The sequence below is a fragment of the Heterocephalus glaber genome, unplaced genomic scaffold (genome assembly GCF_053883595.1).
Source record: "Heterocephalus glaber isolate CG9 unplaced genomic scaffold, H.glaber_assembly_v1.0 deba00001465, whole genome shotgun sequence".
Classification (NCBI taxonomy): Eukaryota; Metazoa; Chordata; class Mammalia; order Rodentia; family Bathyergidae; genus Heterocephalus; species Heterocephalus glaber.
In genome coordinates, this window is record NW_028258312.1 from 30218500 (window position 1) to 30244507 (window position 26008).

A 26008-nucleotide genomic window follows, 5' to 3' on the forward strand; every position below is an offset into this window, starting at 1 on the left:
CCAAAAGAACAGAACTCCAAGTCTGTCTTCATACTGTGCTGCTGTGATAATCCCAGTGCTGCATCTAAGTTTACTAGGAGTTACCAAACAATCACAGACAACACACCGCTGACTGAAGATAAGGGCTTATCATCAGATTCCTCTCCTGGGTGACACTTCCAAACATAAGCTGCTGAAAACCCACTACACATCTCTCTCCCCAAACATTCTTAGTCTTCCTATGTTAACTCTTGGAGGAAACCAACATTCTATCCTAGTAGAAGCAAAGCTTCTAGAATTCAATCAATTCTAAGTAGCGCTCTTGATAACACAGCTTCTATCAACATAGAGCGGGCCTGCTCCTTCAGGGGAGCAAGGCTGTGGGGGGCACCATGCCAGGAGGTCCCTTCAGATTGTAGATATTTATTGAACCACCCTGCCTCTGTGGGGTTTGAAGTCTAAGAAAGAAGTATGGCTTTTAAAAAGCAGTAAGTGCAAATCTAAGGAATACTAAGAAAGAAAAATAAAGGACATATATTTTCATGGAAATTCCCTGAAGGGAAAGAACAGGAATGAAACATGCTTTGAAAGCCCACAGCTAGCCTGGTACAGTGATGCACACCTGTAAGCCCAGCACTGTGGGAGGCTGAGCCAGGAAGATCACATGTTCATGTCCCATCTGGGAAACATAGTGAGACTCTATCTCAAAATAAAAAATAAAAAGGGTAGGGGATATAATTCAGTGGTAGAGTGCCCCTAGGGTTGATCTCCAGTACTACAAAAAACAAAACAAAAAAACCCCACAGTTTAAAAAATTTTATCTGCTTATAAGGGGGGAATTATTTTTAGACCATGTATGTGTGTATTTTTACATGTATATATCATCTTCCACTACTGTTCCTTTTGGCAGTAGGGAGAAAAGTAGGACACACCAAGCTGGAGTACTGTACTGACTTACTTTGAACTTCTGAGTCATCCTCTATTATTTGGGGAGGAGAGAACAAGATGTCAGCAGGAACTTTAGCAGTAAAGGAAGCTTATGCAATGGATGGATGGATGGATGGATGGACGGGTAGGGGACCACAGATAAAACCACTGGGCCAAGAAAAATAACTCCAGGGAATTGTTTTGGGATTTGGGGGGGTTTTTTTTGTACCAAGGACCAAACTCAGGACCTTGCATTTGCAAGGCAGGGGGTGGCACCACTGAGCTAAATCCCTGGCTCCAAGGACTTCTTGAAGATAAAAGAAAAGAATTACAGGTTTCACTTTGAAAAGATAAATAAAAAAGAATATTTTAACTCACAATAGTTAATAGTTTAAAAGGCACTAACCATACTTGGACTTCATTGCTTATGACACAAACTCCACTGTTTATGACACCTAACATGGACACTTTACCCCATGATATGAGTCATTTTACATGACAGAATGGGCCTTAACTATGTGATGTGGTACCAACACACATCCCAGTTGCTTCCATTTTTCCTGTTATAAATAATGGTGAGATGAACATGCTTGCAGGCAAATCTGTATGCACATTTCTTATTAGTTTATGAGCATTTGTCTGCAGTCTACTTGTAGATAAAAGTGTTGCATAAAAAATACGTATTGATACACAGATAGATACATAATAAAGTAACCTCAGCCAAGTGGAAATGGTAGTAGACTGCAGGTGGTGAATACATAGACATTCCCCCCCAAAAAAATCTCTCAATTTTTCTACAGGTTGGAAATTCACTGGGAAATTTGGGAAATTAAAAATTTGGAGAAAATTTGTATTTTATGAGACTGAATGCCCAGAATGGGACCAGATCATTCATAGCATGTGCCCAACTCTAAACTTTTTAAAATTATTATTGATCAGAAAGCATCAGCTCCCTCACACTGTCAACACCAACTTTAGTGCTTTAAAAATCTCTGCTACCTTGTTAGACAAAAACTAGCAATTCATCTTCTTAGTCATCATTTCTATGTTAATCTTTAAGCATTTTAAAGTTAATATATAATGAATGGAAAAATTTCCTAATGAGCTTGGTTTCAGATTTGATGTGGGTTATTTGAACTATGAAGCACTAAGCAAGATCCAACCCACCCTGGGGCACTCAGCTTATTACCAAGCACAGCATCCTCTAGATTAACCTCTAAATCAAATCCTAGTGGAGAGGAGGACTTCCAGGCCAGCATCAGACATGGGGAAGGGACTAACACCTGATTCCCAAGTGGGTCTGATTGAAGAGAGCCAGAGAAAGACTGCTACACAAAGCTATCTCTTCTCCCACTTGACCAGGCTGAAACACATACCCACCAATCATTTTTCAAAATTCAAGAATTTCCTATAAGTATGAGCCCCATATAACTATGGTACACTCATAGGATGGAATGTCATAAAGCCATTAAAGAGGACTATGACATTCTGCATTTACAGACTTGGAAATACGTTCATGATATACTTGTTTAAAGAAAACAATGGGTGTGTGTGACAGAAATATGAGGAAATGCCTGTAATCCCAGCACTTAGGAGGCTGAGGCAGGAACATCATGAGTTTGAGGCCAGTATAGATTACATAGCAAGATTACATACCTTGTTTCAAAAAACCAAAACAAAACAAATGTGTGGAAGAATATTTTTCAAAATAATAATAATGATTATGTATTGAAGGGTATATAAGAGATTTTTATCCTTTTAATACATTACTTATTTATTTTTTATAATGGTTATGTAATATTTTTATTAACCTAAGAAATATAATAAGGCTATTTGCATTTTGATGAGAAAACAATTAAAAATATGGCAGAAAAGCACTAAGCTATTAGCACTTTAATAAAATTGAATCATATGTTTCTCGAGTGCATGTTGAAATGCCCTAAGGAATGAGAGCCAGATTCCGTGGCTAAGGAAAAAGGGTAAAGGCAGACTGGACAAAGAGGTCTCCTGCCAGATACTAAGAAGCCAAGACATGGGTCCGTATTATGTTGGTGGGATTTCACTAGAGGACGGTCAGGAAGCAACAGAAAACATCTGTGGCTTTCAGACACAAAAGCAGCCAGAAATGTGAAGTTTACTACCATTAAATAGACAGAATGTACAAGACAACTTCTGCTTTCAGTATTACAGAAAAAAATCACTCTTCATAAATGTCCACTTCTCCCCCGACAACTGGGCCAGGACCCGTTAGTGTTGATCTTTCAAAACACATGGATATCTAAACATTGACATGCTTAAATTATTGTGCCCAGAGGTTGCAAGGGGGAATGGGGTGCACTGGCCCACTCACCTCCGTGGGAAGCCATGTCTGTACATCGGCGCAGGTTCCTGGACACGCCCCTGCCATCTCGTTGGCCTGGAAGCACGTCTTGTACATGTAGCCGTCAGAATAGTCCTGTTTTTCACACCAAAGAACACATAAGCAAATGCCGGTCAGCTTGAGAATTCAGCACTCTCAGAAGCATAGCTTCTCCAAGCCTCTCCAGCCAATCAGAGCCTCTGGGTGCAGTGAACAGGACGAGATGGCACAGACAGAGATGATCGCAACACGCCCTGCAGGGTGCACACCCAGCAAACCCGCGTCCCTCTCCTACCTTCCTCTTTCGCTGTTTCCCTTTCCTGAATTAAACCCCCACCTTACTTTGTCCTATGAGTCTGTAGCACCAAGGTAAGACAGCAAAACTTTAGATTGGCAGCGTTAAAAAGCATTTAAACAGGGCCGGGGATTTAGCTCAGTGGTTCCGCCGCCTGCCTTGCAAGCGCAAGGTCCCAAGTTTGATCCCCAGTACCAAAAAAAAAATCATTTAAACAGATAGCACATCCTGTCACACAGCCAACACTGATGTTCACAGGCTATGGACGGAGGGAGATTCGGGGCGTCTGGAACAGTGCTGGAAACTGGGAGGGGTCTCTGTTTCCATGTTCTCTTCAGGCAAGATCTCTATGAAACATCCGGGAGGTAATGAACCACATCAAGGAACCTGCCCTTCTTCCTCTCTCCCATGTTAGTCACCTCCGTGTCGTCCTGTACACCGAGAAAGCTCTGTCTTATGCCACACCAAATGGCTCCCTGTAATATTACTTACTGCTTCGAGTTCTGCTCACTAGAACTGAGCTTCAAAGAGCTGAAGATCATCACCACTATTTTCACTTATTCCTTGCAAGAAGTTGTATTTCTGTCCAGCTTCTCTTGCATTACTATTGAGTACACTAATGCACGATGTCTATCTAATTGTATCCAGCTCCATTTTTAAGGCGAAATTGGTCTGAATTCAATAAAGTCATGGGTAAGAAAGTAATACTTCTCCGTGCACATAGTCACAGACCAGGGAATATTAATTCTCCACCAAACTGTTACCCAAACATTCCTATTTTAACAGAATTAAAATAATAAGTTAAGCAGGAAGTGGATAATCTTTTTCTTCAGAAGAGGGAAATCTGGACACAGAGACACAGGCACAGCGAAGAGAAAGCCATGTGAGAATGGAGACTGGGGTGGTGCAGCTACAAGCCAAGGAATGCCAAGGAATGCCAAGGACTGCTCGGGAGAGGGAAGGCAGGTGAGGGGGCTCTTCTCTAAAACCTGCCAACACCTTCACTCCGGGCATCTCATCTCCAGAGCTCTGAGAGAACACTTTCCTATCACTTTAATTCATCCAGGGAATGGTACTCTGTTATGGGATGCCTGGGCAACTAACAGAGTCAGGACATTTTTAAAGAGATTAACGGCACCTTACCAACACGCCCTAGCAGGCTGGGCTGACCACCTGCCAGAACACTCTTGGGGCCTGCGGTAATCAGTATCAGTTCTGACTGGCTGGATTCAACTCATTCTGATTAGTCAACCCTCTGCCACTGTTGTTAATTATTGTAAATAGCATCCTTTCTTTGTTTTGCTTTTTGGCAGTACTGGGAATGGAACCTAGGGCCTTACATGCCAGGTAAGCGCTCTGCCATGAGATTCACCATTAGCATTTTAAAAAATATTTTAAGACAGGATAACATTAAGTTGCCCAGACTGGGCTGAAACTTGGGATCCTTCTGCCTCAGCTTCCTGAGCAGCTGGGATTATAGGCATATACCACCATGCCCAGCATTCTGAATATGATTCTTGACTGTAAGGTAAACTATCAGACATCCAACACTACTGTTTTTCTTTTGTTAAGGTTATGTATTTCGTTTTAAATTCCAGCCCTGTGTCATCCAACCTCCAAGCTCACCCAAAGGCCCTCTACATTAAACCCCTGTACTCAGCCAGCATAAAGTCAGTATTGGCTTAGGTGGAGAGGGATACATGTAGTGACTGCTATGGTCGTTGCTTTTACACCAAACCTCCACTCCCTTCTCTGCACAAGCAGCCAGTTTTCCTCCAAGGACTCGTTCCCTCCTGGTCAGTGTCTACACTGCCCCCACGAGGATCTGGCCAATCCCAATGGAGGCCTCCATGTTGCTGGCCTCAGAGACTGGGGGGTAGCTGATCTGCTGTCAGAGCCACTGTGGGGCAATTCAGGGTTGGCCAAGGAAGAGGTAAAAGATTTGTTCTCTTTCTCCACTGAGCTGGAACAAGGAAGATTTTACAAATCCTAGCAGCCATTATGTAATTAAATGGAGCCTGAGAATAAAATTAACATAAGGGATCACAAGGCAGCGGGATGCACAGAGAGAGCACCCTGGCTTTGCTCTACACCTGTGTAGTGGGCAGGGTGGCAGGTTGACCCAGCTGGTTTTGGGACCCACTCAGGGATTAGTAGAACATGCTCTTCAGTGTGTCTGGGGGTCACAGAGGCGTGGCCTTGGGTCTGTGTCAGCCCCCTAGCCCCTTCCTCTCTGGTGCTATCTCCTGCTCCACTTCCCTCTACCATGAACTGAGCAGCTCTGCTCCATCACTCCCTTCCGCCATAATGTTCCTGCCTGGAGCCAGCTCCCGTGTACTGAATCCCCTTAAAACATGAGGCAAAGTGAATTTCTCCTCCCTTAATTTGTGGGTGTCCCACATGTACCCCAGAAACAAAAAGCCGACCACTATAATCGCTATAGCCAGAACTTTACTAGCCCCCAATTTTTCAATTACAAGGTCCACTTTTGTCACCCAACATGTTCAGGTCTCTGCCATCTGCAACCAAAATAATCTTGTTATTATATGACATATATTATGTTTAATAATTTGAAAATAGAACATTTCTGCCACTGTTCCACTGCTCCTAGCCCAGAGGAAGGGGCTTCCAGGCCACCATTCCACCACTCCCAGCACAGAGGAGGTGAGCCATGGGGGCGCCAACCCCATCAAAATGAGAAGACACGTAAATAAATCTCAAAACCAGACTTCCAGATCACCTACAGCAACCCCAAAGGGAAATGAGATGGAACACTGATACTCAACCACCTGGACTCCCTGAACTGGCAACAAAAGAGGATCTGGAAAAAATGAAATCAGAAATAATTTCTCTGATAACAGCAGAGATTGTGCCCATAGTGCAAGACATGATTAATAAATCTAGAGAGGACACAGATAAAAAAATAGAGGAGCTGAGGAACACGATGGAATCACAACATAGGAAACAAATGGAATCCATAAAACAGATGAAGACAGATATCCAGGAGATTAAAAACCCCACTGAAAGTCTACACAGCAGAATGAGCCAATGTGAGGGTAGAATTTCAGATACAGAAGATGAGATTGCAATTAGTGACCACGAAAAGAAAAATCTCTTCAAAATTGTAAGGGACCATGAGAAATCAATCCAGCAGCTGCTAGATGATGCAAAGAAGAATAACATAAGACTGACTGGAGCCAACAAAGAAACAGGAGAGAGTGCAGATGACATTAAAAAAAACTATTCACAAGGGGAAGGAAGTGGGAGGGCTAAGAGAAATAGAAGGGAATGGGACTAATATGAGAAAATGGAAAAATAGGAACAAAATCTTTGTAAATAGGAATGGAGGGGTTGAAAGGAGGGCTGGACAAGGGTGAAAAATAAGAACCAAGAGAGACTATGTAAAGGTGCAAATTTCCAATGATGAATGTCATTATATTGTATACCTAAAATGTACCAATGATTAGAATGAATAATCGATAATGCAAAATAGGAAGAAAAGGTCCAAAGGGGTAGGGGTAGTGGGAGGGGCAGGGGAAAGGAAACAAGGGAAAGGAAAAATGATGAGAAATGGAAAAAATGGAAATAAAGTCTTTGTAAATAGGGAAGGGTAGAGGGGGTGAAGGGAGGGCTAGGAATAGGGGAAAAAACTAAGAACCAAGATGCATTATGTAAAGGTACAATTCCCAATGAGAAATGTAATTGTGTTGTATACCTACAATGTACCAATAAAGAATTTAATTTTTAAAAAAAACCTATTCACAGAAGTGATAGCAGAAAACTTCTCAAGTAGGGGAAAAGAACTTGACATACAGATAAGTGAAGTATGTAGGACTCCAAACAGCATTGATCAAAAAAGAAACCTACACATAGGCATATAATTGTTAAGATTCCAGAAACTCAACAGAAGAACAAAGTTCTACAAGCAGTTAGAGAAAAGAAACAAATCACATACAAAGGAAAGCCCATCAGAATCACAGCAGACTTCTCAACACAAACCTGCAAGGCAAGAAGAGCTTGGAGTGATGTATTCCAAGCCCAAAAGGAAAACAGCCTCCAACCCAGATTGATATACCCTGCAAAACTATCTTTCAAAATTGATGGAGAAATAAGATACTTTCATGACAAGGAGCACCTTAAGAACTTCATGAATACCAAACCAGCACTCCAAAAAATTTTAGATAATATCCTAGGAACAGACAATGAGGATCACAACCCCAGAAAACACAGCAGAATGAATCCATCAGCCACGACAAGAAATTAAATGTAAAGGGGGAGAATCCAACAAAAAGAAAAAGTCATGAACTTCATCTCCCTAATGAGTGTATAATTCAATCTTGTTATTGTACTGATTAGTATTTTTCTGATTCTAGTCTTGCCCACCTTTCCTTGTGCTGTACTGGCTATTTATCATCTTCTTGTGTCTACTTTTTAATTGGGTTGTCTATTAATGAGATGTAAGAGTTCTTTATATATTCTGGTCATAGGTTATATGCATTATTGATATGGTCTCTTTAAGGACTACTTTTCATTTTCTTAATGATGTCATTTAAAGTTCTAAATTTTGATGGAATATCATTTATCAATTTTTTTTCTTTCATACATCATGTTTTTTATGTCCTAGGAAATTCTTGCCTACCCTAATTCATAAACATTTTCCCTTATAATTTCTTCTTAATGTTTTATAGTTTTACTCTTTCATATTTAGGTTCATAGATCCTTTCAAGTTATTTTTATGTATGGAAATAAAGGGTTGAGGTTAATTTTTCATATATAGATATCTGGTGTTCTACTGCCATTTGCTGAAAACACTTATCTTTTCCTCAGCTCTTGAATTGAGTTTATGTTATATAAAATGTTAATGTTAAATAATCTTTCAAAACTTAGTGGATCATATATGTGTGGTTCTACTTCTAGGTTCTGTGTTTTATTCCAATGATCTACATGTCTTTCCTTACACCAACACTGCCTTGATTACTGTAGCTTTAGAGGAAGTCTAAAAATTAGGTACTAAATGTCTTCCAACACTATTTTCTTTTCCTTTTCACTTTTCTAGGTCCTTTGTACTCCTACATAACTTTTAAATTTCAATATCCAATTCTTCATTTATAGCAAGTATACATAGACCTGAATTTTTATATATACCTTATGCTTTCTATTCCTGGTAAATTCAAATACAAGTTCTGGGTTTTGAGATTTCTTAGTATTTTCTCTGTAGATGATCATTTCATCTACATATAAAGATTTTACTTCTACCTTGCCAATCCTATCTTAATTGTATCATTTTATTGCCAGACTATTTTGGTTTGGGCCTAGGTTTCAAAGTTTAATGAACAGATGAAGAGTAGGCATATCTTCTCCATTCATATAAGGCATTTTTCCTGGAAGTATGGAGTACATGTCTTTTATCTGTTGAGAAGGTTCTGTTCTACTTCTAGTCTCCTGATAGCTTTTACCATGAACAGCTGTAGAATTTAGTCCAATACTTTTTCTCCAATTACTGACAGGATCATATGGCTTTTTCTTTCTACTTTAAATGTTTGATATAATTTATCAGTTAAAATGTGTATGAGCCTGTTGTTGTCATATAGGTAGGTTGTCAAGCTAGGAATATACTTTCTTCAGTAGGTGCTATTCAAATTTTATATTTCCTCCAGAGTCAGTTTCATTAGTCTTCCAAGGTACTTCTTAGAAGTTGTCCAAGTTATTTCAAAAAAGATTTCTGTAATATGCTTTCTATATCCTTTTAAATTCTATAAAATCTGTGGTAATGTCTTCCAGATCTTGATATTGTAATATTTAAAATGTATAATTGATATTGTGTAATAGGAAGTAAAGGTCTAAAGGAGCAGGGGAAGTGGGAGGGGTAGGGGAAAGGAAAGAAGAGAAAAGAAAAAATATGAGAAAAGGAAAAAAATGGAAACAAAATCTTTGGAAATAGGGAAGGGTGGAGGGGGTGAAGGGAGGGCAGGGGAAAGGGAAAAAAATAAGAACCAAGATACTCATGTAAAGGTACAGGATCCCAATGATGAATGTAACTGTACTTTATACCTAAAATGTACCAATAAACTTAATGAAAAAAAAGAACATTTTTACTGTATTTTACTATAATTCTCATTATGACAGATAATCAATACTTGATTATGTAAAAGATTTACCAACAACAAAAGTATAATGGTATGTGTTTGTGAGAAGCAGTGCTGGCAGTCTGCAATTTTAAGATAACTTAGGCGTAGAAAAGAAATCAAAACTCTTAGGGTATTCAGAGAACAATTACAGCCACATTGTGTGCACTAAATATAATTCATGAGTTGGGAGTAACTGTTCTCTTTTGTATTTTTCTGAGCAACGGTCATGCATCCTTTTCCAATGCAGTATAAGTTTATTTCCTGTTTACATATACTTTAGGGTCAGTATCAGATTGATGAGTGATTCTCTTCTTGTGGGAATTTAGGGGCTTAAGCTCCTTCTCCTTTGTGGTTCTTCCATCCCCTTGGGTCTCTAGCCAGTGAAAGGGAGAGTGGAGGAGACACACCTGTTTCTAAAAGCTTTGCTCGGGAAGTAGCACACCACACTTCCTCTCCTATTCTAACGAAAACAAAAAACTATTCTAGTATTTCAGAAAGGGGATATAATACAAGAGACCAGATACAAACTGTTTGAAGGGATGAAGAGCAAAATATAGTTGTCAAGTTTACCCAGAGATTTCTTTTTTTTAATTTTATTTTTTTAGCATAGGTAAGATATTTTGCTGAAAAGACAAATTGTTTTCTTGTATCATAAGTAAAAAGAAAAAATATTAGGCATTATGTCCCACTCAACAAATGAAATGTATATACAAGTGTGGTTAACAAGCGATTGCCTCATTGTTATTTAAATAAGTTCATAAAAATCTAATCTATGAACAAAAAAATTCCATATTCTCTACTATAGACTATAAGAATCAAGTATTACATCTAAATATAACTTCAAAACAATAAATTAAAATTAGCTTCCAAACAACTCTGAAATGGTTAATTCTATCCAGGCTGGTAACACATTTTTCCAAGCATTAAATGGCATCATAAGCAAAATGCATAGTTCAAAAATGAGGATCAGAACCCTTCTTCATACATCGTAAGATGATTGATATACTCAAAACCTGCAAATTCATATCCATCAAGCTCCCTCACAATGTCATTATCATCTGGAGTGAGCTGGACAGGTTGGTTAGTAAATTTGGGATCAAAGTTGTCCAAACCAAATCCCTCAGAGATATTTGGTTTAAATGGAGGCACCACCTGCTTTTGCTCCATCATGCCCCAGTCCACATATTGAAAGAATGGATGCTCCTGAATATCAGTAAAGCCCCTGTAAGGATGACAACTCAGTTGTTCTTTTGGGTCTCTGTTCAGAAAACCCTCTAGGATACTTGCAGCTTGTACAGACAGACAGCGAGGGATGAAAATGTCTCTTTCCAAAATTACTTCGAAGAGATTCTCGATTGAGTCTTCATAAGGCTTATCAGAGCTCTCATCAAGATGGAATGGAGATTCTCTGATCATCATCACATACATGAGCACTCCAAGAGCCCACCAGTCCACACCGAAACTGTAATCTTCTTCTCTTAGAATTTCTGGAGCCACAAAATGAGGAGTGCCACAGAAAGTGCAGGTCGTGTCTTCTGGCTGTAAGCCTTCCTTACTCAAGCAATAATCGGTGAGTTTAATGTGCCCTTCTGAGTCCAGTAATACATTTTCCATTTTTAAATTTCTGTGAATTATTCCTTGCTGGTGAAGATAATTGACTGCTAAACTGATTTCTGCAGAGTAAAACTTGGCATGTTCTTCAGGAAGCGTGCTTTGTTACTGCACATGAAACAGGAGATCTCCCCCACTGACATAGTCTAGAACAAGGAACAGTCTGCTTTCTGTCTGGAAGCATGCAGTGCAACTAGAAAGGGATAACTGGATGTCTGCTGTAGAATGCGCCTCTCTCTCTGTACCTGATGAATGCAGAAACACTCTTTTTTCACTGCTTTCATGGCATACACACGATCTGATTTTTTCAGTTGGACTAACAGTACTTTTCCATAACTTCCTCTGCCAATCATGCAGAGCAAGTCTAAGTCCTCAAGGCCTAGACCAGATGAAGCTTTGTCACCTTCCCTGGTGTTCCCTGCCTCATTCTCTTCATCAACTTGTTCTAAAGCCCCATGAGTTGAAAGGTTATGTAGGATCACTGTGTATGCAGGGTCTGAAGCCATGGATGATGGATTGACTGGCACCATTGTCTCTGATGGTAAAGAATGCTGCCCACATTCAACTGTGACAAGTTTATGGCACTTCTTGTGAACCAAGAGTTTACAGTTGGTGCACTTATACATCTGGCGGCCAAGTGGCCCTACACGGTCTGTGCAGACAGCACAGTGAACTCGCCTGCTGAAGCATTTGCCCTGAAAAATGTGGCCATTCACATAATACAGCTTTCTCCAGCGGCCTGCAGCTCTGTGGTGGATGGATTTCTCTCCTCCTGGACAAGGCACTTTAGGATGTTCTGGTATACAAGGCGATGAATGAATTAAGAGCTCAGAATCTTTCTTTAGCTCACAAAGCCTAATGGCCTCTTCTAACTCCAAATGAGGTGATGCAGTATACCGGACTCCTTCCTTATCTACCCAGTGTGTGGTGAAAAGCTGTTTATTGTCCAAACACCACACATTTCGATCTTTATCACACCGGCCCTCAAATGGGATGGAATTCTCAAGAGACCTTGTCATGATGTCTCTTTCCAAAGTCAGGGCCAATCGGGTAGAGGTGTGGGTGGTGGAGGTGCCTGGGAAGAAGGGACCATAGACGGGTTGGCTGCCCAGGGAAACAGGCAGGCAGGGCTCAGAGAACTAGAGCAGCCTGACTGCCTGCAGGGACCACACTGGCTGGAATCCTGCAAGGCTCTTTGTGAAGTTGTTTCCAATAGTGGCAGCCAGGCCTGGGTGGATGTACACCATGCTTCTCAGTGTCTCTCAGGGGCCGGTGGCTGTGACTTCGGTCTCCCACCCTGGACTTTAACTCTCTAGGTTTTCTGTGCCTGGCTCCGGGAAGACCTGCCCAGGGCTACTGGGTGTTTCTGGGCCTGGTGATACTTGCCCTGTGCTCTTCCCAGTTTCTGTGCTGTTGGTATTTGGGCTTAGGGAGACTTCACTGGGGTACCGTGATTGTGGTAGGTCACTGGTGGTCACTCCTGGGCAGACTGTCAATGGCGTGACTGTGGCAGTCCTGCGGAGTCTGAATCGAGTCAGCTGTCTTCGCAATCTTACACAGATACTTTCTCTACCTGGGGTCCTGAGGCTGCGGCCTCTCAAAGTGGAGAAGCAGCTCACCATGTTTGCTGTTAACTGTCTCCGGCCAAGTGAGCTTGGGAGACGGCTGTTACTAGATTGTGACACCCATTAACAAGGGTTCCAAGTTCTGTTTGGAGATGTTCCCAAGGAAGTGCACTCATGTCTTGGGGGTTCCATAACCTGAGTCTCCATGTAATAGAAAAGCCTATAGCCCTGTAGAGATAGAGACCCCTAGGCAGGGAGAGATGAGCCCCTCCCCAAAGGAGTTCAGACAGCTGGCAGAACAGGCTTAACTACCCATAAAAAGCTGACAGTCTGCTGAGGTTGCACCTCCTCTTCACGCTCATACAACCTTTTCTTAAGGGAACACACAATTTAATAAGTCTCTAGTTACAATGCAAGATATATTTCCTTTGACCAAAAGAAGTGAATCAAAAATTCCTGAACATCTATAAGATCTAAATAAATTACCAGTCTCTTTTCTAATGAGAAATATGTCATTTTCAATATTACATATATATGTATCAATTTTAGATAATGTCAAATACTATTTATTACTGTCCATAGGGAGGTGCACCCGGTTTTTTATGCAGCCTATATTTGGTCTATTCGGATCAATCGTTCAACAGTCAGGAATAGCCTTGAAAAAAATAAGTATAGATAAAGGAGAGGGCTGGGGGTGCAGCCCAGTGGTAGAGCACTTGTCTGACATGCACAGGCCATGGATTTGATCCTCAGTGACACAGAATAAAGGAGAAAGGGAGAAAATGAAAAGAGGAAAGACTGCCAAGGAAAGTAGGGCTTTCAGCATGGTCAGCATTTCTTATTCCCAGTCAGACATCTACTTACACAGAAGATGTTTTCTCCTCCATTGTTCTAATTTAAGGCAGAAAAATAGGTTTTGTTCTTTACTGTTGAGGGATGCTGCTTTAGAGATGAACAAATGTGAAAGCCTGAGAACTGTCCCCAAGCCAGTGCTACAGCCCATTTGGCCCTGCAAAAAGCATCCATCAAATGCGCCCTTGGCCATGAAGTCTGGCCTGGCCGCTCCAATCAGCACCCTCACAGCTTCTCTGCATTCTTCTTCAGTTCACCATAGCTTGCAATTTCAGTCTTCTTTCACGTTTTATTTCCCCCAGCAGATCAGACACTCAGGACCCCAGGCCCAGCCCTAAGGAAGCCAGGGTCTTAGCGACAGTGGGCAGATTCCTGTTGCCCACCGAATGCTGCTCCAGAGGACAGAACATCCCAGCTGGGTCCTGGAGGCAGTCAGCCCAGAGGGAAGTTGGTGTACTCGGCTAGGTCCTCTCCCTGTAGGAACAGGGGGTCAGGGACTGAAGCACTTCTGAGCAACTTGCTCTTCAGCTATGCAGGAGCAGAGCCAGATGTGGAAAGCAGGTCACCTGACCCAAGCATCTTTCTGGCCCACTGAGCAAACCACCAGAGAGCAGCACTTGGCGCAGGCACGAGGTTGACGTGGGCCGATAGGCCAGCTTCTGCAGCCCGTCCCCAACCTCCTGGTCAGTCCTCAGGAGGACCCCAGGGCCCAACTGAATGCTGGGAAGCCCCAAGGCAGTGCACACTGCAACCCTGATACAAAGGACTGCAAACTGGCCAAGCTAGCAGTTCCCAAGCCTGCTGTGCCTTAGAATCAGGCCTGGGGGATTTCCCAGTGCAACTGCTGGGGCTCATGGAAGAGCCACTTTGTCAGAATGTCCCAGGGCTGAGAACCACTGCACTCACTGCACCCGGCCAGTCGCTTCTGCAGGTCAGGTAACAGCGGCCCCTGCAGCTGTGGCGGGTGACAACGCCAGATCTTCAGGAAGACCTCAGCTTCACTGGAGCTCTCCAAACACCAAGATCACTTCTGCTGGTGCCCATCTTGGGCTTGGACTGCCACACCTGCTTTTCAGCGGTCTTTACGATGACTTCAGGCCCTGCTTTGTATCAGCATCCAGACCTGATCAGGCCCTGTAACTGTCTGGCACCCGGAACTTATTATGCTTCCACTTATGCTCAGCTGCCCACCGGCCACACAGCCAGCTGCTTCTCTCTGTCCCTGCAGAAAGATGGGCAGGAAATGTGCAGGTGATATAACCCTGGTGCCACTGACAACAAAGCCCAAACTCTTCCAGGCATTGAAACAGAACCCTTCCCCTTACTCCAAAGTAAGGAGGGAAGACGTAGAGGAGAAAAACGGTAACTGTGCTAGATAGAACATGGGAATCTATAATATACATCTTTTAAAATACGTAAGAACCCAAGGGTCACAAGAGTAATAGGTTTTTCATAGAATACATTTTTTAATAAATTTGATGGAATAAAATTTTTAATATCACAAAGACAAATATCAAAATGTGAAAATGTTTAGCTTATGTCATACGAAAGAACTGCTTTTCTCAATATATGAATAGCTTTTACTTCCTCAAAATCTAGTTCCAACATATCAATAAGAAAAAGATTAACAACCCAATAGAAGAGTGAACAAAGAATACACAGATTGTTCACTAATAAGGAAATACACACAGACAGAAATGTATTCGAAGTTACCCATAAAAGTGCAACTTAAAAACTGTGTGATAAACTTTTTACCTATCTAATTGGCAAACATCAAAAAGTGGAAAACACACTGCACAGATAAATATGTGGAAAAAGTGGGTCGGCACTGTCATACACTGCCAGGGGGGAGACAGCTTAAATCAGTGTAACAGCCCAGGAAAGGAAGGTGACCAAAACTAACATTTCTAAGTTCAAGGAACAGTTTCAGCAATTTATCTTATAGGTACAGTCACACATATAAAATCCATGCAATGATATGCACAAAAGTATTCTAATGCTAGTACCACTACTATGGAAATCAGTGTGGAGATTCCTCCAAAAACTAAAAATAGAAATGCCATTTGACCCAGCTATTCCCCTTCTAGGTAGCTTCCCAAAAGAGATAAAGACATCATATTGCAGTGATATATTCATACCCATGTTTATAGCAACACAACTCATAATAGCTGAATCTTGCAAGCTCCCTATGTCCATCAACAGATGAATGGATAAAGAAAAGGTAGTATCTATACATAATGGAGTACTACTCTGCCACAAAGAAGGATAAACTTTAGATATGTGTAGGTAAATGGATACACCTAGAGACCAAAATATTAAGTGAAATAAACCAGACACATAAACTTAAATATCACATGGTTTTTCATACATGAGAAACCCAAAGTATAAATAAATTAAAGAGCAAAATAAAAGATCTTTTGCAAATGGAAAGGGAACCCAGACATAGAGGGGAAGGGAGGGGAGGGACGATGTAAAAAGAAATAAGATGTGTTATGCACACGCACCAACTCCCCACAGTGAACGTCTTCATTACGTCCTGCAAACATGGACTGATAAAAATAAACATTAAAAAAGAAACAGTTGCTTTAAAAAATTTAAGCAGAGGCCGAGAATTTAGCTCAGTATTTCCGGCACCTGCCTCGCAAGCGCAAGGTCCCAAGTTCAATCGCAGGTACCAAAAATAAATAAATAAATAAATAAAAATTTTAAAAATTTAAGCAGAAACATTTAAAACTCAATTAACTAGATCATAGTCTAAGAGTTTTAATTTTGTAAAAAAAAAAAAAAGGTATTGCTTTAATGGCATAAAGTTTGGAAACAATCTATGTTCACCTGTGAGGACTGTTTACATAAATTATGGTATATCCAAGAAATACAATGCTCTGCAGCCACAAAAGTAAGTACTGTAACTATTATATTGAATAATGGCCCAAACATATCATTAAAATTTTTTAAACTTTACATATTTTATACGCATACACACAATCACACATCTTGCACAGAACAATCTGTGTATGCTACCACTTCAATGTAAGTGTGCGCCTTAGACATTGGAATGGCAGCAAAGACCCTTGTCCATTGGAGACCTCCGAGGGTAGGGGGGTTAGAAAGAGGACACATTAGTATTTTTTAATATGCAAACCCTTCTGTGACTATAAATAAATCAGACTTCATTTTAAACAAATTATTGATTGCCCTTTGCATGTACACATCCAGGTCATCCCACAGCTGCAGTGGGGCCCAAGCCTTAAACTTTCCAGGGAAAATGTCCAGTTGCCTTGTAGAACCCCGGAGGGACAGGCAAACTTTAGAGCATGGTGCTGACTGCATTCGGGACAGAGACCCCGAACACATCTGGGTCTGCTGCTTCCTCACTGGCTATGCTACCTGCTGGACCCAGCCACCCAAATAATCATGGGGCTTCTTTTGCAGAAATTTAATAAGCTTTTAAAGATCTTCTCTAGAAAAATGCTGTCATCTTTTTTTTTTTTTAATGTGGTTATCTAAAAGCCTTAGGTCTACTTTGGAATGAGGCACTGCATTAGGATGTAAGCCCAAGTTAACTGCCTGGAATGGCCAGCTGCAGGAAGACCTGGGTAAGGCCCTGGGGGAGGAAGACAACTGAAGCTACTAGGTCACTGACGGCATGGGTCACACAAGGCCTGCGAGGTCGTCCACCCCTGGAAGACCAGGGCAAAGCTAGGCCACTGATCTCTGCTGATTGTTCTTTCCTGCTGTGGGAGATCAAGCCAGTCCCACAAGCAGTTGCCCAAAACTGATTAACCTCGGGGCAGGGGGAGATAGAAAGAAATAATCCGTTGCTAAAAAGCAAAGCTTATTCTGGATAGGTCAGACATTAAACTAATATCTGTCCATTTATACAAAGCCAAAGTTGGATAGTGAAAAGCAATTGTGATGGATACAGAAGGGCTCTAAATCACAATTCTGAATGTGCTACAAGAATTCACCCCATTCCAATGACACCTTCCAAAGGCATGTGAAAGGTGTGGCCAGGGCTGATGCTAAGGCCTCTGGCAAAATTGTTACAAAGGTGAGTAAGTTATAGAGCAGTGACATGAACCTTTTAGAGACTGAGTGTCCACACTGTAACCCAAAACCCACTTATTTATCTCAAGGTGCCAACACTGCGATAAAACTTGAATACTGAGGTTTTAGTTTAGAAAAAACAACTCATACATTAACATCTTTTGTCTTAAAAGAAAACCACAACAGAGCTTTCAATGAATACAAACAGCTCCAGCCTGCTGCGGCAGGTGTGCCATAGGCTCACCACCACTGATCTAGAGTGACCAGATGGATGGGTAACTGACGGCCTGTGGAACATTCAGGTAAAACTCAGAAGATCAGGAACTCAAAAAGCCAAAAGTTCAAAGGTGAAGGAAAATAAGGATGTATAATACACATCATCTTTGAGGAAGACCTTCTATGTCTCTAACTGATCCTGCAGTATTTTGAGGTTTACTGAGCATACCTTGTTCATTCAATACTCCACATATCCTCAGGTCTTTCCAAGGGAGAAGGATAAAGACACTTCAGGTAAGATCTACCTGAGAAAGCTGGGTCTGCCCTTCTGGGAAAGATGCTTCACCCTCTGCACGCTATAAGCATGGTTGGTGCTTTCATTTACGCAGCCTGAGGATGGACTCCAGGGCCCTGTGCATGCTAAGCCAGTGCTCTACCACTGAGCTGAAACCCAGCGCTGTGACCTGACTTTGAACCTCTCACGAACATATCTGGTCACCAGCTGGGAATTAAGCACATGAAAACATCATGACCACCGGACCTTGACTGGAGGTTCTCCACCTTGGCCCCGTGTGGAAGAGCTTCTTTACCATGGTCATGGCATGAAATGCAGGGAGCTAGTAGGACTTTGTCCTGAAGTAGGTTCCATCCCCTGCAGTGTGAGGAGAGTTATGTTCCCTTCCACCACAATTCTCAGTGCTGTGGTGAACCAAGTTTACATGTGCAGACTTACTACATTGGGGGAGGGGGGCAGGTACTGGGGATCACTACATATTTTTATTAGATTTAAATTTCTAATCAACCTATAAACAAAGTGCAGGGCTAAATTAGTACTACTGATTGAACATGCTCTAAATACTGTAAAATTTGATGATATGAAAAGAATATAATTAATAAAAAATCAGAAGGATGAAATGGAAAGGAAGCCAGGAGGTAGCACAAGCGAACACCTCCTCCATCATACAGAAGTCCACAGTTCCCTGCCAAAGATGAGAAGTCAGGATGCAGGGGCATCCTGTTTAAACGCATATGGCAGTGACAGTGAACCTTTCAGAGCTTTCAATGATACAAAGAGCCTACTCCAGCACACATGCCGAGGGTTCACCACCACGTACAGAAGCAACCATGAGAATAGCAAGGAATTATTCGTCATAAGTGAGAGTTCTCTGAAACAGAGTAGAATGATCCATACAATGAAATCCTACACAGCTATTAGAAGTGAGATAACTGTGTATATGCTCACAAAGATGTCAATAATGCAATGTTATATGGAAAAAGTAGGTTATGGAACAATGACCCCATTTACTTACATGTACATTTATAAATATATGTGCACATATATTTGCATAGCATTGAGAGGCGAGGTTTTCACCACATATATGTACATGTATGTATGTATCACAGAATTTTTACAATGACTATACATTGGTTTTCCTGGTAAAAGTTAAATGAAATAAGCCGGGCATGGCACATTCCTATAATTCAAGGTACTCAGGAGGTTGAAGTAGGAGGATCACAAGTTCGAGGCCAGCCTGGGCAACCCAGCGAGACCCTGTCTTACAATAAAATCATACAGGGTTGGGGGTGCAGTTTAACAGTAGAGTACTTGCCTAGTACGCACAAGGCCCTGGGCTCAATCCCTGGTAGTGCAAAAATATAATCAATTAATTGAAGTAAAATAAAGATCCAACTCAGGAAAGCAAAAGAAGTGATGCAGTAGGGTGACTGAGATGTAGGTCAGGAGAAAGAAAAGCCCATTAAAACTTTCCTTCTACTCTGATCAACGTGATTCCAAGAACCATGAGATGCTCTGGCAAACAAAGGTAATTTTGTTCTTATTGTCCTTCCTTTCTGATCTAAGCCTCGAGGTGGACCCCAAACTGAAGCCAGCCCTTCCTTCCTGGGTGGCTCTGTAGTTACGGCATGCTCCACTTCGGTTTTCAAGCAGCGTTGCTTGATGTCACTTAGAGCTCTGCGTGTTTAGCTCCACTCAATGAAGCCTCAATGGGCACTCCACACCTCGCACCGCGGACGGAGTTTGTTTTCTTGCATTACTCCTGGCTTCCCCTTCCTGGAAGGACTCGAAGACCTGACAAGTCTTCCCCTCCCTTTCGCCTCCACCCTTCCCGACTTCCCAATGAGCAGCAGGCAGCAGGACACAGCCCCTCCAGTCCCCACCGCAGGGACAGTGGCCCCCAAGAGTGCGCAGCAGGGTCCTGAGTCCCGCAGAAGACGCCTAATCACCCCGCTGCAGACAGGCAGGTCTGCCCATGCCCTACCGAGGTCCTGAGTCACACAGAACACGCCCAATCAGCCCGCTGCAGACAGGCAGGTCTGTGCACGCCCTAACGAGGTCCTGAGTCGTGCGGAAGACGCCGAATCACCCCGCTGTAGACAGGCAGCCACCTGATTCCACACTACAAAGATGCAGAGGACACCAGACCACCAGACCAAGGTACTGAGTCCCACTGTTCCCAGCCAAGAGGTAGGGGCTTCTGAGCCGTCGTCCCACGGCTCCTGGTCCACAGGAAAGGGCTCCCTGGTCATGCTCCCAGCCCAGAGGAAAGGGCTTTTGGGCCACCTTCTGTCCCACTGCTCCTGGCCCAGAGGAAGGGGCTTCCGGGCCACCATCCCTCCCACCGCTCCTGGCCCAGAGGCAGGGGCTTCTGAGCTGCCATCCCACTGCTCCTGGACCAGAGGAAGGGGTTTCCTGGCCACCATCCCTCCGGCTGCTCCCAGCCCACAGGAAAGGGCTTTTGGGTCACCATCCCTGCCGCTGCTCCTGGCCCCTGTCCCACCTCACCCAGCTCAGAGGAGGTAATCTGTGCAGGCGCTAACAGCCCCCCGCCCCAGTCGAAATGAGAAAACATGTAAATAAGTCTCAAAACCAGACTTCCAGATCACCTACAGCAACCCCAAAGGGAAATGAGATGGAACACTCTGATACTCAACCACCTGGACCCACTGAACTGGCAACAAAAGGAGATCTGGAAAAAATGAAAACAGAAATAATTTCTCAGGTAACAGGAGAAATTCTGCCCCTAGTGCAAGACATGATTAATAAATCTAGAGAGGAGCTGAGGAACATGATGGAATCCCAACATAAGAAACAAATGGAATCCATAAAACAGATGCAAATAGATTTCCAGGACATGAAAACCTCCATGGAAAGTCTACACAGCAGAATGAGCCAATGTGAGGACAGAATTTCAGATATAGAAGATAAGATTGCAATTAGTGATCAGAAAAAGAAAAATTGCTTCAAAATTATAAGGGAACATGAGAAATCAATCCAGCAGCTGCTGGATGATGCAAAAAAGAATAACATAAGACTGATTGGGCTCAATGAAGAAACAGGAGAGAGTGTAGATGACATAAAAAAATCTCTTCACAGAAATAATGGCAGAAAACTTCCCAAGCAGGGGAAAAGAGCTTGACATACAGATAAGTGAGACATATAGGACTCCAAATAGCCTTGATCAAAAAAAATCTACACATAGGCATATAATTGTTAAGATTCCAGAAACACAACAGAAGAACAAAGTTCTCCAAGCAGGCAGAGAAAAGAAACAAATCACATACAAAGGAAAGCCCATCAGAATCACAGCAGACTTCTCAACACAAACCATCAAGGCAAGAAGAGCTTCGAGTGACATATTCCAAGCCCTAAAAGAAAACAGCCTCCAACCCAGATTGATGTACCCTGCAAAACTATCTTTCAAAATGGATGGAGAAATAAGATACTTTCATGACAAAGAGCACCTTAGGAACTTCGTGAATACCAAACCAGCACTCCATAGAATTTTACACAATATCCTAGGAACAGACATGGAGGATCACAACCCCAGGAAGCAAAGCAGAATGAACTCATCTGGCATGACAAGAAATTAAATGTAAAGGGGTAGAACCCAACAAAAAGAAAAAGTCATGGCAATGACAAGTCAATACGTTTCAGTTATAACCATCAACGTTAATGGTCTCAATTCACCAATCAAAAGAAATAGACTGGCAGAATGGGTCAAGAAGCAAAATCCAACAGTATGCTGAATACAAGAAACACACTTAATTCAAAAGGAAACTCATAGACTGAAAGTTAAAGGGTGGAAAACAATACTGCATGTGACAGGAACCCAAAAAAAAGCAGGAGTAGCTATCCTCTTGGCAGATCAAGTAGATTTCAAACCAACACTGATTAAGAGAGACGAAGAAGGACACTACATCCTTGTAAAGGGAAGAATCCAAGAGGAAGAGATGATAATCATAAATATCTATGCACCAAACACTAGTGCACCCAACTATATAAAACAAATACTAACGGACATGAAAAGTCATATATGCACTAATACAATTGTAGTGGGGGACCTCAACACCCCACTGTCACAAATAGATAGATCAACTAGACTAAAAATAAGTAATGAAATACTAGAACTCAATCGAACTCTTGAACAAATGAACTTAACAGATGTTTACAGAGTCTTCCACCCCACAAAATCAGAATACACATTCTTCTCAGCTGCACATGGGTCATTCTCCAAAATAGACCACATACTCACACACAGAACATGTTTAAGTAAGTGTAAAGGAATTGAAGCTATCCCCTGTATATTATCAGACCATAGTGCAATGAAATTGGAGGTCCAGAGCAAAAGAAACTCAAAAAATTTCATAAACACGTGGAAATTGAACAACGCACTTCTGAACAACCAATGGGTCACAGAGGAAATTAAAGAAGAATCAGACAGTTCCTTCAATTAACTGACAATGACAATAAAACATATCGGAATCTATGGGACACAATGAAAGCAGTCTTGCGAGGGAAATTCATAGCAGTGAATACACATATTAGGAAAACAGAACGAGCCCAATTAAACAACCTGATGCTGAACCTCAAGCTTCTAGAAAAAGAAGAGCAGGACAACCCCAAAGCTCATACAAGGGAGGAAATTATAAAGATCAGAGGAGAAATCAATGCAATGGAGACTAAGAGAACGATACAAAAAATCAATGAAGCCAAGAGTTGGTTCTTTGAAAGAATCAACAAAATTGACAAACCTTTAGCCAACCTTGTCAGAAAAAGGAAAGAAAAGGCCCAAATCCATGGAATTAGGAATGAAAAGGGTGAAATTAAAACAGGCCCAGCAGAAATCCAGAGGATCATCAATACCTACTTCCAGAAGCTATACACCAATAAGATGGACAACACAGAAGAAATGGACAGATTCCTAGATACATATGAATTACCAAAGTTGAACGAAGAAGACCTAAAAATTCTGAACAACCCAATATCAACCAATGAAATTGAAAATGGAATTAAAAACTTACCAGCTAAGAAAAGCCCGGGCCCTGATGGCTTCACTGCTGAATTCAACAAGACATTTAGAGAGGAACTGCTGCCACTACTGTTTAAACTCTTCAATGAAATTGAAAGGGAAGCAATACTCCCAAATTCATTCCTGGAAGCAAGCATCACCTTGATACCCAAAGCAGAGAAAGACCCAACTGAAAAAGAGAACTATAGGCCAATCTCACTAATGAACATAGATGCAAAAATCCTTAATAAGATAATGGCAAACAGAATGCAGAAGATCATCAAGAAGATCATACACCCTGATCAAGTGGGATTCATCCCAGGGATGCAGGGATGGTTTGATATACAAAAATCAATTAATGTAATACACTATATCAATACAGCCAAGGACAAAAACCATATGATTATCTCCATAGACTCAGAAAAAGCATTTGACAAAATCCAACATGCATTTATGATAAAAACCCTACAAAAAATTGGAATAGATGGTCTCTACCTCAAACTGATAGAAGCCATCTATGAAAAATCAACAGCCAATATCATACTAAATGGTCAATAACTGAAATGCTTCACACTAAAATCAGGAACAAGACAAGGATGTCCACTATCACCACTCTTGTTCAATATAGTTCTGGAAACATTAGCCACGGCAATTAGACAAGAGAAAGAAATAAATGGAATAAAGATAGGTAATGAAGAAGTCAAATTGTCATTATTTGCAGATGACATGATACTCTATATAGAAGACCCCAAGAACTCCACCAAAAGTCTTCTAGACTTAATAACCAAATTCACTCAAGTAGCTGGTTACAAGGTCAACACACAAAAATCAATAGCTTTCCTCTACACCAATGACAGACTCACTGAGAGAGAAATAGGGCAAATAATTCCTTCCACAATAGCATCCAAAAAACTGAAATACCTAGGAATCATCCTAACGAAAGAAATCAAAGACCTCTTCTCTGAAAACTATGGCACTCTGAAAAGAGAGATTGAAGATGATATCAGAAAATGGACAGACATCCCCTGCTCCTGGGTAGGAAGGATTAATATAGTGAAAATGGCCATACTTCCAAAACTGCTATATAGATTTAATGCAATTCCAGTTGAGATCCCAGCAGCATACTTCATAGACCTCGAGAAAACAATGCAAAAATTCATTTGGAGCAAGAAGAGACCCAGAATAGCAAAAGCAATTCTAGGTAACAGAGACGTGGCAGGGGTATCACAATCCCCAACCTGCAACTATACTACAAAGCTACTGTGATAAAAACAGCATGGTACTGGCAAAGAAACAGACTTGAGGACCAGTGGAACAGATTAGAAGATGCATAAACAAGGCCAGACACACTCAGCCATCTCATCTTCAACAAAGGAGCCAAACACCCTCACTGGAGGAAAGATAGCTTCTTTAATAAATGGTGCTGGAAAAATTGGGCTTCAACTTGCCAAAGATTAAAACTAGACCTATATCTCTCACCATCTACTAAACTAAAATCAAAATGGATTAAAGATCTAAATATTAAAATAGAAACTCTGAACCAGTTGGAACAGAGGTTAGGTAGAACCCTTGAAGACATCGGTGTAGGAAAAGATTTTATGAACAAAACCTCAGCTGCCCATGAACTAGCACAAACAATCAACAAATGGGATCTCTTCTTATTAAAAAGCTTCTGCACAGCAAGAGAAACCACCAGCAGTGTGAAGAGACAACCCATAATGTGGGAAAAAATCTTCACCTGCTCTTCCTCAGACAAAGGTCTACTATCTCGAATCTATAAAGAACTTAAAAAGATCAGACCTCCCAAATTTAAAGACCCAATCCAAAAATGGGCATGTAAAATGAACAGACATTTCTCAGACAAAGAAGTAGAAATAGCAAATAAATACATGAAAAAATGTTCAACATCACTGGTCATTCGAGAGATGCAAATGAAAACAACACTGAGATTCCACCTCACTCCAGAAAGAATGGCTGCTATCATGAAATCAACCAATAACAAATGCTGGCGGGGCTGTGGGGAAAGAGGAACCCTGCTCCACTGCTGGTAGGAGTGTAGACTGGTGCAAGCACTGTGGAAATCAGTATGGAGATACCTCAAAGAACTGGGACTGGAAGTCCCATTTGACCCCGCTATTCCACTGCTGGGGATCTTCCCCAAAGAATTAAAAGAATCATACCACAGTGATATATGTGCACCCATGTTCATAGCAGCACAGTTTGTAATAGCTAAAACTTGGAAACAGCCCAAATGTCCATCACCTGGAGACTGGATAACGAAAATGTGGTTTTTTTATAAAATGGAGTACTACTCATCCATAAAAAATGAGAAATTAGAGACATTTATAGCTAAGTGGATGCACATTGAGGCAATACTCTTAAGTGAAATAAATAGGACACACATGTGTAAATACCTAATAGTTTCTCTGGTGTGAGAAACTGAAAGTGTAAATAAGGACTAAATGTATAATAGGTAATGTGAAATAGGAAGAAAAGGGGCAAGGGGAAGGAAGTGGGAGGGCTAGGGGAAAGGATAGAAGGGCATGGGATTAATAGGAGAAAATGGAAAAATAGGAACAAAATCTTTGTAAATAGGGAGGAATGGAGGGGTTGAAGGGAGGGCTGGGCAAGGGTGAAAAATAAGAACCAAGAGAGACTATGTAAAGGTGCAAATTTCCAATGATGAATGTCATTATATTGTATACCTAAAATGTACCAAT

The 26008-nt window shown here is 41.5% G+C and overlaps 1 protein-coding gene across 8 annotated transcripts in view; it reads right to left on the minus strand.

Annotated features, from left to right (window-relative positions):
* Positions 1–26008, minus strand: part of Atg10 (autophagy related 10) — a 268942-nt gene that overhangs the window by 190377 nt on the left and 52557 nt on the right. For 7 of the 8 annotated variants that reach the window (XR_015439007.1, XM_021255724.2, XM_021255723.2 and 4 more), the window contains exon 3: positions 3257–3361. The exons of the other annotated variant lie outside the window; for it this stretch is intronic. Coding sequence is in view for 6 of the 7 variants with exons in the window: in XM_021255724.2 (XP_021111383.1) it covers positions 3257–3361 (105 nt within the window). In the remaining variant the exon portion in view is untranslated. The remainder of the gene's footprint in view (positions 1–3256; positions 3362–26008) is intronic. 8 annotated transcript variants of the gene reach the window in all.